General features: G+C 36.8%; 1 protein-coding gene across 1 annotated transcript; it reads left to right on the top strand.

Annotated features, from left to right (window-relative positions):
- The first annotated feature begins 6,018 nt into the window (after window positions 1-6,018).
- On the top strand, window positions 6,019-11,446 carry fam117ba (family with sequence similarity 117 member Ba). The gene is made up of 4 exons (XM_081380585.1): window positions 6,019-6,256; window positions 7,584-7,809; window positions 7,894-8,014; window positions 9,534-11,446. The coding sequence occupies exons 1-4, from the start codon at window positions 6,119-6,121 to the stop codon at window positions 9,820-9,822; spliced, it is 774 nt and encodes a 257-aa protein (XP_081236711.1). The 5' UTR covers window positions 6,019-6,118; the 3' UTR covers window positions 9,823-11,446.
- The last annotated feature ends 454 nt before the right edge of the window (window positions 11,447-11,900 follow it).

Here is an 11,900-nt window from a genome sequence, read left to right as displayed (position 1 = left end):
CCATTAAAGCAGAACTGTAATTTAAGTCATTTAAAAAATGTCCCGTTTAAAATTACCCAGACAACCAATTTACAATAAAAAATAAAACATATATATAATTTATATAAGCCCATCGTATAAATTAGGCTATATATCGTCAATATTATAACGTAAAATATCTAGTATATTATAGGCAATATATATATATATATATATATATATATATATATATATATATATATATATATATATATATATATATAGCTACATACATATATTGTATTTACTGTTCTCTTTTAGGCCTATAGAATTCATATACACACATGCACACACACACATACACACACACACACACAAACACACACACACATACACACACACATACATACATACACACAAACATACATAGTATATTTACTGTTCTCTTTTAGGCCTATAGAATTCATATACACACGCACACACACACACACACACACACACACACACACACACACACACACACACACACAAACACAAACACACACACACACATATACATACATACACACAAACATGCATATAGTATATTTATTGTTCTCTTTTAGGCCTATAGAATTCAAAATGTTTAAATATTTATATAGATATAAACATTTAAATATATTTTGCTCATCTGTGCATGATTTCACATTTTTACAAAGAATAATTGTAGCCTATTTCCTGACCTAACGTGTGGGCAATAGTGTAGATGTGTAACACTGATGAGTATCATTTAAAAAAAATTATTATTAATACATAAATGTGATGTATATATTATACAGGCTACATGGTGTATTGTATCTGTTACTTTTGATATTTGCATAGCGTTATAGCGCCCATCTCTGGTCGTGGACCAGCACATCAGCAGGATGGAGGAAAAACAGCACCACGCGCCTCAGCAACAGTAACGTCGTCTGGTGTGCGCGCGCACGGGACGGAACCACTGAGGCTGAGGGAGCGCGCACCTCAACGCCAGCTGTCCTCTGAGGGAGACCCTTGCCGCCCCTCCCCAAAAGACATGTCTGCAACCGCAAAAAAAAATAGCATTTTATTTTTCAGCTGTTTAGGACCCACTCATACATTCACTCACTTCGATAATAGTGCACAGCTCTAGCCCATCGACCACCAGCAGCACAGCAACGCCCATAGCAACGCCTCCTCTGCACATCCTCCTTCTGTTTCTCTGACCCAGCAACACCGGCCGCCCTCCACCACCAACAACCAACCAACCTGTTTTTCAACGACCTTACAAACGTTGGATCCATAACACACAGTTGTGTTTTCTTTTTAACGCAAAGGACCATGAACGCGCCGTGTGCAGTCATTCTTTCATCAGTCAAAGGTGCGTACCCGTATGAAACACCATGCGCTTATTTATCAATGCAGTCCATAGGCTACTATTGTTCTATCACGGTTATTGTTTTTGCATGCATATTGAGTGAATGTCTGCAATGGTTGTAGATTATGAATAATGTGAGCAGTGTAATCTATATAGCTTTATCATGCGGTTCGTCGTCTTGTTTTCGTTATTCCTGCGCGCGGGGTGCGGTGCTGCAGATTTCACACTGATGATGCGACTGGTCTTCTGTTGCAATCATTCCATCCATCTGCAAATCTGCAATTATAAAATGCATATTTAGAATTTTGCGCTTTGAAAAATTTGACCTCTGCTTACAATTATGTTTCATTGATGCAGCATATTCTACGCTATTTTATACAATGAGTGCTATTGTTGTATTTTCACGAATCACCATTTATTTAATGATTTTATTTAATCAATGCATTTAATTTGGCAGAGTGCATTGCATTAACATCACACCTTATCTAGATTGGTTGCCATGGCAAACACCATGGCTGAAAATAGGCTCAAGGGGGATACTATGTGGGTAAACAACACTACATTTCAAACAACAACCATTACACTCAATCAGCCTTCAGCTAACTGTAGGTTGTAACATTAATGCATAAAAATCCATCTTCATGTGGATTGAATTTCACAGTGACCTCAGTAATTCTGTGTTTTTGTTTGTTTTTACATGCAATGAACAGACATAAAAAAGATGGTGCAGTAAAGGATAAAAAGAGTGGGGAGAATGTAGAAAATAAATGGGGGACAGAGGCCACACATGGATTAAGAGATTATGGATAGAGGCCGAGAGATAATGATTATTTTACAGCAAGAGAGGAGGGGACATGCTGGGTCAGCAGTTTTGCTGTGGATGAATCAAAACTAAAAGATAAAAAAAAATGCAATCCAACTTTTAAAACTATTGAGCGTCTATGCAGGTCTATCTATAAAATATCCTACTTTTCCTTTCTTTTTACATTAGTCACTCATCATTGCGAAAGCCCTTCCTCGAGCTGAAACATTGAGGGATTCTTTTCCCTTGAGCTCACCTGTAAGTTCTGGCCTATCAAGGAACTGGCAGCGGCACGGGAGCTCCGCCCACCACACCCTCTAAATGAGGGACAAGGCCACTCAGGTGAGACATTTATGCTGTTTATATGCTAGCCTTACATAACATGCATACTTTAAATGGACAGAATTATACCATAGAGAAAATTATATTTATATTATAACCATAATATAAAAACACTCACATGGTGTGTGATAAATAAGGGATAATTTTGTTTATAACAAATGTCCAGTTTTAAAGTTACCTGGGAAGCCAATTTACAATCAACAAATAAAATGAATCATTTATAGTGTAATTTAAATATACTATATAGAAATATAATTGTGTAGAATTCACAATATAGATTAAATGGCTAATTTAGGTTTTACTAGTTGAAGGAATAGTTCACTTAAAAATTTTAATTCTGTCTTCATTTACTTACCCTAATTTCAATTTGTTTTCTTTCTTCTGCTGAACACAGAAAGATATTTTGAAGAATGTTGGTAACCAGACAGTTGATGGATCCCATTGACTTCCATAGTATTTTTTTTTTCCTACTATGAAAGTCAATGGGGTCCATCAACTGTTTGGTTAACGACATTCTTCAAAATATCTTCTTTTGTGTTCAGCAGAAGGAAGAAATTAATACAGGTTTGAAACTACTTGAGGGTGAGTAAATGATGACAGAATTTTCATTTTAAGTGAACTATTCCTTTAAGGCATATAATATACCAGTTAAAAATGATATTATGTATATATTTTTACATATAGTATAATTGGTATAGTTTTCTGCTTGCTCATGTTTTATAGGGTGAAAAAAGGACTAATAGCTTGTTCTAGATTTTTTCTTAGTATTCATATATTAAAGATTTAGTTCACCTAGGCCCTGTTTCAATCAGATCATAAGTGGACAACACTAAATACAGGTATAAACGGGTGTCTAAAACGTTTTAAGCTTCTCCACTATCAATCACTTCCAGAGGTAGTTGAAAACACAATCAATCAACCTGATTGCTTTCGTAGTGTAAACGCTCAAGTGGTCGAATGTGTTAGCAGTAGCACACTTGCCAGACGGGATTGAAACTTTGTCGGCTGAAGACCCAAGTTTGGTTTGAAGATAAAAAACCTACTAGGCACAATGTTCTCTCATCATTCCTGATTTCTAACACTCATGTATGTTTTTCCGTCGTCTCCGGTTGCGTTCATATATAAATTGCGCAAGCTTATTTTGTCCATTAGATCGAAAGATCTGAAAAAAAACATACATTTACCATAGACCCTCCCTTTGAAGAAATCAAGACAGAAGTGGTTGAAAGTGGACAAAAGAGATGGATTAAAACACCAGGTGTAGATGGATATACAGTATGTTTCCCTCGTCTAGTGATCTATTCGACCAAAACGTATCTTAATACCAGGTGTAAACAAGGCCCTACAAAAACAAAATTAAAAATTCACAGTGATAGTTTATAATGGCTTTATGGCTGTTAAGCTTTAAAAAAAAGGAAGCCCTTGAATCAAAGGTTCTTGAAGTCATACAATAGCTTTCTGTGAGGAACAGACTGAATGATCTTTCCCTCCAGTAAGCCGTTTCATGAATGAACCAGTCGATTCTTGAATTGTTCAGTCCAGTCTCTGTTCTTCACTCATTCGCTCTCGTTTTTCCTTGTCAGACCCCTAGGGCCTGGGTAGATGAGCGGAGGAGAGGCTCTCATAAGCGGTCGGCTTCTTGCGGCAGCACTGACCAGCTGAAAGAGGTGAGACATCTAGAGCCATTATAACATGTGCTGATCTAGTGTGCCTTAACCTTCTCCTTTATTAGTTTTTCCCTGTACTTATGCTATTCATCATCCCCATTTTGGCTTCTTTTAGATCGCAAAATTGCGACAACAGCTCCAGCGTAGCAAACGCAGCAGCCGCCATCGCCGGGACAAAGACCGCAAGTCCCCCTTTAATGGCAACCATGCTATCATCCAGTCACAGGTGGGCATCATCGCATCCCAGCAGCCACCATTTGTGCTTGTGTGCGAATAACATGGTGCTCTTGGATATCAGTAAGAGTGCCACCATAACCTGAGCTAGAACACGCTGCAGAATTGAAGTAGGCCAAACATCTGGAGAATTTAATTGCGCCCCACTTTCCTGCATATTTGTCCCATTTTTGAGGCTTCTCTGGCCCCTTGGAGACTGGGGGACAGGATTGTCCCAAAGGACCGTGGCTTGTTTTAATGTAGATTACAAAGTCTTCTCTCACAGCCTGCCGTCATCAGGACAGCCTTTGGACCTATAAGTCAACACATTGTGTTTCTATGTGTGTGCATTTTTAAAACACTCTTGTTTAATTAATTATACTTGACACCTCAGCAGAATACAGCAACTTAGCATGCAAATGAGCCCCTTGAGTAGAGGGCACTGGGTTTATTTGTTCACTTGAAGGAATATTCCAGGTTTAGTACAAGGTAAGCTCAGTAAACAGCATTTGTGGCTAGAAAATGTTGATTACCACAAGTATAATTTTTGAGGTTAGGGTTAGGGCACAGTGAGGCACTTAAAATGTATGTGAATGCAGCCATTTTTGGAATATATAAAAGGTGCAGTCACATTAACCGTTGCTCGGCCAAATTTTGCGGATGAAATTTGCGGAGTTTGAATAGGGATCTAGAAATGGAAATCTTAAGAAACATTTCTCCACAGATTTCTCATCAGGTTAAAGTAATGCAAATTTGCAGCGATGACAACAGAACCTTGCTTTGATGATGTGGCCTTCAATTAATTGTTCTGTTGTAATTGTAAAATTGTAAATTGTAAAAGTCATTTTGGAGTTGGACGTTTTTAGGCATTACTGTATGTAGTTGGCAATGATGTTGTAAAATTTAATACAACAGCTTATAAAGAAAAGGTTAGAGAGCAATATTTCACACTAAAAATCAGGTTAGCATGCATATTGTTTATGTCTTAAGACCAAACTATTGAAACAGCAAGTATTTTAATGTTTACAGATTGCCTGCCTTCAGTTCCATTGTAGACTTTGGCTTTCTTTTTAAAGAAAAGGAAGAGGAAGCACAAATTGATTTTTGTGGTAATTAATGCCACAAATTATGCCACAAATTCCATTGATTGAACTTGTACTGAACCTGGAATATTCCTCTCAGCATCTTTAGTGTTTTAAGGACAGGAGAGATTGTGTCAATGCATCTCAAAAACCAAGAGGACTTGTTTCTGAGAAATGGGAAAGGAAAGGAAAGGAAAGGAAAGGAAAGGAAAGGAAAGGAAAGGAAAGGAAAGGAAAGGAAAGGAAAGGAAAGGAAAGGAAAGGAAAGGAAAGGAAAGGAAAGGAAAAGTTTGGCTATCCAAAACCATAAACCAAGAGAAGATCATGAGAGCATGAAGAAAAGATTGGGAAAGAGCGCTTACATCACACCATACTCAAAAGAAGTGCCCTCAAGCTGAGCAGTAATGGGCTCTCAATGGTAATGTTCTCTGTAGTCAGTGGTTTGTGTATAATGATGGAGCTTAGTCTGGCAGAATGTTTGATTTTTGGCAGTGGAGAGGCTGCAGAGATTGTGTATGTGTGGGCTCACTGTGTGTGGGAGTCGTTCTAACAGGATTACACAGAAGGCTGGTTTCCCCTACAGGGGAATGTTTGTGTACTTGAGACATACTTAGACCCATACACACGTTTCTAAAGAAGTGTTGGACCTTTTTTCCTCTTTTTTTTCCCTCAGTCTCAGATGCCTAAAACCATCCTGATTCCCATCCCCATCTCTAAGTCCACACCTCCAAGATTTCGGAACAGCATAGAGGGGCTCAACCAGGAGATTGAACGCATCATCATACGGGACACTGTGGAACGAGATGAGATCATAATAGTGAGTGCATCTCAATGATACCGCCTGTATTATGTTGTGCAAGATTGGTTTTGACTTATTTTTTGTGGTAGAGCTGCATGTTGCGATATAACTATAAGTGTGATTGTCAAAAACTGTGATTTAATGAAATAAATATGTATGCACTACCGGTTTCAGAGTAAAGCGCAGCATTTAAACACGTGTAGTTCAGGATACAGCGTTTAAGCATCTCTGAATAGCTTGGCTAATTTACTGTGAATCAAGCTGTTCTGAGACACTGATATCATGAGTGATCTACAGTACATAAAATAAAAGCTTGATAGCTTGCCATTTGAAAAATGAAGAAATTAATATGTAAATATTGGAGTTATAATTTTACAGTAAAGTAAAATTATGTGTATTACTCATTTTTGGTTGGTTATTACAATATTTTTCTTATTTTGTTTAATATTTAAAGAGTTCAGATGCAAAAGCCTCTAAGTGCCATCTGAAATCATTTTCATAAAGCTTGTATATTTAAGTTAAGTAATTTCACTTAAATGACAATTAATAGGTAATTTGCATTGCCATTTAAGTGAAATTATTGAACTTAAATATACAAGCTTGATAAAAATGATCATTCTTGAAGAAAATTTCAGATGGCACTTAGATGCTTTTGCATCTGAACTCTTCATTTGTATTTAATAATAATTATCATAATAATTATTTTACAGTCATATTGAATAGGTAAAAAACTGAGAATATGCTCTATGGAAATTCAAGTGAAAAAATGTTGTTTTTTATAAAAATTGAATTTTTTTAGAAAATATTTAGTGTTTGATTTACCTTTGAAACAATTTTCTCTCAGAAATGCTAGTAAATTTCACAAACAGTTACAAAGAAACAAGTAACAGACTGAATTCAAAGTGAAATTTTGATGTAGACTGAAATTTGTCAAATGTACTCCAAAAATCTTTATTTAAAAATATTTTTTATTACAGTGAAGCTTTTTCTAAAGAATTTTGCGATTAAAAAGTCTTCAGAGTAAAGTAATTTTTCCACTTTTGTCTAATTATTTTTAATTCTATGCAGATGAATAGTTCATTCTTTCCAAATATACAGCAGCTATTTAATTCAACTGTTGAAAATTCCTGCTTTTGTTTTTTTTTATATCGCAATACATAGCAGACAAAAAAAGATTACGATGTCAATTCTTTCCAATATCGTTCAGCCCTATTTTGTGCTATAGGGGCTGTAACATGGCTTATCAGGGCACAATCAATACTAATGATATGTTTGGTGGAATCCAATTAGTAGAAATTGCTTTTACCCTGCACATCCTACTTACTTAAGCAAATGTGTGTTTTAGCCACAGGATGTTCCTGATGGGCACCGCGCGCCCCCTCCCCTCCCCCAGCGCAGCAGCAGCACACGCAGCATTGACACACAGACGCCCTCGAACGGTGGGCTTGGCAGTAACCGTAGCAACAGCAGCAGCCGAGCTGACTCAGTCTCACCCTCGTACCTCAGCATCCTCAACGACACGGTCGGAAACAGCCCACTCGATGACACGCTCAATGAGAGCAAAGAAAGAGGTGAGAAGCACATGCATCATCATCACACACAATAAGCTAAAATCGAACTATTTGATTTCTAAACATTCCTTTTTCCTGTCTTAGACCTGGGACCTTGGTCTCCTCTGCCCAAATATGCTTCATCTCCAAAGCCCAACAATAGCTATATGTTCAAACGTGAGCCTCCGGAGGGCTGCGAGAAAATTAAAGCTTTTGAAGAAAACCAGTGAGTTACTGTTCTGTAGATATTTTGTCTGTCTGTTTGTGTAAGATATTGAATATACTGAAATACTATGAGCTGTTTTATTTTTATTTTATTTTAAATGTCTGCAATAATACAGTTTTAAAATCTGTTTTTCTATTTTTCAAAAATAAAATAAAAAACAAAAAAATATTTAGTAAATTAATCAAATAAATAGTAATTAGAAATAAATTATATTTTATAAAATTAGGTAACAGGGTTGCAGATTTAGCATAAATTAATTCAATTTAAGTCAATTATTAGAGACTATCAAGTTTGTATTCAAATGTTTGCAGTCATTGATCCCATAAATTAAAGACAAATATTTGTTTAATCGTGATCTTCAAAAAAGGTAAAAATTTACAAAAAAAGTATTATGACATACTTTTTATCTCATAGTTGACTTTTTATTTCATAATTTATGTCATAATTAAGTTTTTTTATGTCATAATTATGGTTTACCAAAGCATTACTTCTGTAAAGCGGACATGAAACAATTTAATGGAAGTAGTTCTATTTATTATTAGAAAGCCTCAAACTATTGCTTCCTGTGTTTTACAATTTTATGGAACATTTCATTTTTCATCAGTTGTTATAATGAAAAATAACTCATTGCATGATTTTAAAGGTGCAGTGTATTTCTGAGAAACATTGTTTATATTTGAAATCAACCCAAACAAACACACTCCTCCCTTCATTACTCCGCCCCAAAATGCACAAACACACAATGCAAGAGTGGATGTCTCTTTATCATAGCAGAAGCGAAGCAACAAAAAAAACACTTTGGGGAAAATAACAAACGACAAGGAAGAACAAAAAATGAACATTTAGTACACAAGAGTATATACAAGAGTTGGTTGTTAGTCGCCAGCATCACACCAGCTCCAGACAAACAATAACACTCAAAACGGTCCTGTTACTATAGCTAACATTACAACACCAGCATATCTAGGTTCTGTGAAACATGGCTAAACCAATGTTACTCACGTATGGAGCAGAAACTATGCAACATCTGCGTCCATTTTCAGACCTCCCCGCTTCTGTCTCTCCAGCGCTGGAAGGCTTTTCTAAAAAAATCGAGGGTACTAAAGCTCTTGCCTGATCATAACCCTTCTTTTTCCAGTGATTTTCCTTGGACCTTTTCTCTTTTGTAATGTCTCTCAGCCATCTCTCTTTCTACAGTCTTTCTTCAAATCTCCCTCTTGCTCACTCTCTCTCCTCCCCCCTCATAAGTGGACACACCCCCAACTTCTGATTGGCTACAAGTGCGTTGTAGTGCTCAGTCCGATCCACTTTCAACAGCGTTTCTCAGAAATCACTGACTGCACCTTTAATTGTTGGATAAAATCAAACATTCCAGGCCATTGAGGTCGGCCCTATGACTTGGCAAGACTTGGTTGTTTTGTGGTAATGTTTTCATAGTGAGGGGTTTAACTTCTTATCAGTATGAAAGTATACATTTCCACAAATCAGCCATGACCTACTTTTGCATCTTCTGTTCCAGGCCAAGGCCTCTCCAAGATATTCCTCCATATCTCTGCCCAGACAGAAACAAGGTGAACTTCATTCCCAAAAGCGGATCTGCTTTCTGTCTGGTGAGCATCTTAAAGCCTTTGCTACCCACCCAGGAGCTGAACTTCCGTAGCGGGGTGGGATACCGTAGTATCTCGCCCTCCTTGGTGCCTCTGGGTGGGGTTGGGGTTAGGAGCCTGTCCCCCTCCATGGGTTCCGTCCTGTCCCGTGGACGTCAGTCACCATGTCTCCCACGACACCTTGAGGAGCCAGAGGGTTAAAACGGAAACGAAGGAACCTCAGCTGATGAACAGAGATGTCATTTTTCCACACTCCTGTATTGTCTGATAGAGTCAGAGCTTTGTTAAGATTTTATTTAAGAACATGTTCTGAACAACTTCGAGAGGTATCAGTTTGAAACTTGAACAAGAGTTGTTGTTTTTTTTTTATATAAGGGTAATGGTATTATGTCAAATGGAGGATCAAAAGAAGGTTTTCAATATGGTGTACATAGATGAAGCATTTTTAGCATTGCACTTCTTTTTACTTTCTCAATGATTTATTGCATTTTACCATGAAGCCTTTGAATTTTCTTATGTATAGCTGCATCCTTTAACCTACACAAGAGTCTGGAATCATTTTTAATGTTTTTGAATGGTCTCATGCTGCATTTATTTGATTAAAAATACAGTAAAAACAGAAATATTATTACAGTTTAAAATAACTATTTTCTATTTGAATACATTTTAAAATGTAATTTATTACTGTGATGCCAATGCTGAATTTTCAGCATCATTACTCCTGGTTTCAGTGTCACATGATCCTTCAGAATATGCTGATTTGGTGCTCAAGAAACATACTTATTATCGATGTTGAAAACAGTTCTGCTTAATAGTTTTGTGGAAATTGTAACACACTACCATTCAAAAGTTTGGGATAAGTTTTAAAAAAAGAAAGTCTTTGCCATCACAGGAATAAATAAAGGCTAAAATAATATAGAATACTGTTCAATTGTAATATTGCTGTTTTTATCAAATAAATGCATAAGAGACGTCTTTCAAAAACATTCAAAAATATGAATTACTCCTAACGTTTGACCTGTAGTGTAAATGTAGTAAGTGATTTGATTTACTGAGGAAATGTAGGTTTTAGGTCACAGTTTTGCTTGCTTATAGTTTACATGCAGTTTGAATAGTGCTGGGAAAACAACCAGAAGGTGTAGCAGATTTGAGGAGGACAAAAAAATGTGCCTGACTCCCACCACCTGTCCATAGGACCCCGTTTGCTTACAGTCCTTTTTCTATCATCGTCTGCCCCTACATTCGTCTCTGCCCCTTAAATGTATAGAGCCCTTCCCCATATACGTAAACCTGTATGTGCTTAATGTGATTAGCTGGTGAGAGGAAGTTTTGTTGGTACATGAACAGCCTGAACACGCATTAGGTGGAGGAGACATCGATCAAATGGACAGGACAGTATTATTGTTAAATTTAAACATTAGTTCAACTGAAAGGTGCCATTACTGTAATTTCAATACAGTGAAGGAAAATGGATTGCTCTGGATATGAAAGACTTGTCATGAAACAGCAAGAGAAAAGAGATGCAAACAATTTCAAAGAAAGGCATGGCTTTAGCTAATAGTGATCTGAAAATGTACTGATTTGAACTGTAGCAACTTTATACTGTGAAATATTCCATTATTCATACAGTAAAGCTTCCTTTCTTCCAAAAAAAAGTTGATGAAAGACTACAGGCAATCCTGAACAAAATGTAATGTATGTATGTAATTGCCTTAATACTGAATTGAAATAGGGAAGTGTGTAAATTAGACAGGTGCCTGTTGTTCCATTTGTTTTAGTTATTACCAGATTCTTTTCTTCTGTGAATAAACTTCAAGATCGTTGTAACTCTGATTTGTTAAAGGTACACTAACGTTTGGCCCTCTATTGGTTTTAAAAAAAGAAACTCCATGCAACCATAGGCGCCGATTTATGTTTTCCTCCGTGGGTGCTCATGGGTGCAAGCCCTTTAAAAAAAAAAAAGTAGTCAAAAAATGTTTGCATTTCAGAACCTTAGGAAATGGACAGCGGCCGACACGAACACACACACACCTATTTAGCCTACTTGATAATACAGCCGTAAAGTAATCTTTCAAGGACAGCGCCACTTCTCACAAATACAGACAGGATTGGAGATGGAAAGTTTAACTGACACGTAACCGCGATCATCTTCGTGTGAAATTTACAAAATGTAACAGTAGCCGCGTTTCCATTACCCTTCAAATTGCGCAAATTGAAATTGCGAATTAAAAATACGCTCAATGGAAACACGTCAATTTCGCAAAAACTCCCATTTATCG

This window comes from Scardinius erythrophthalmus (assembly GCF_964197995.2).
Source record: "Scardinius erythrophthalmus genome assembly, chromosome: 12".
NCBI lineage: Eukaryota > Metazoa > Chordata > Actinopteri > Cypriniformes > Leuciscidae > Scardinius > Scardinius erythrophthalmus.
The sequence above is the reverse complement of the archived record's forward strand: the minus strand, read 5'-3'. Positions and strand labels throughout refer to the sequence as shown.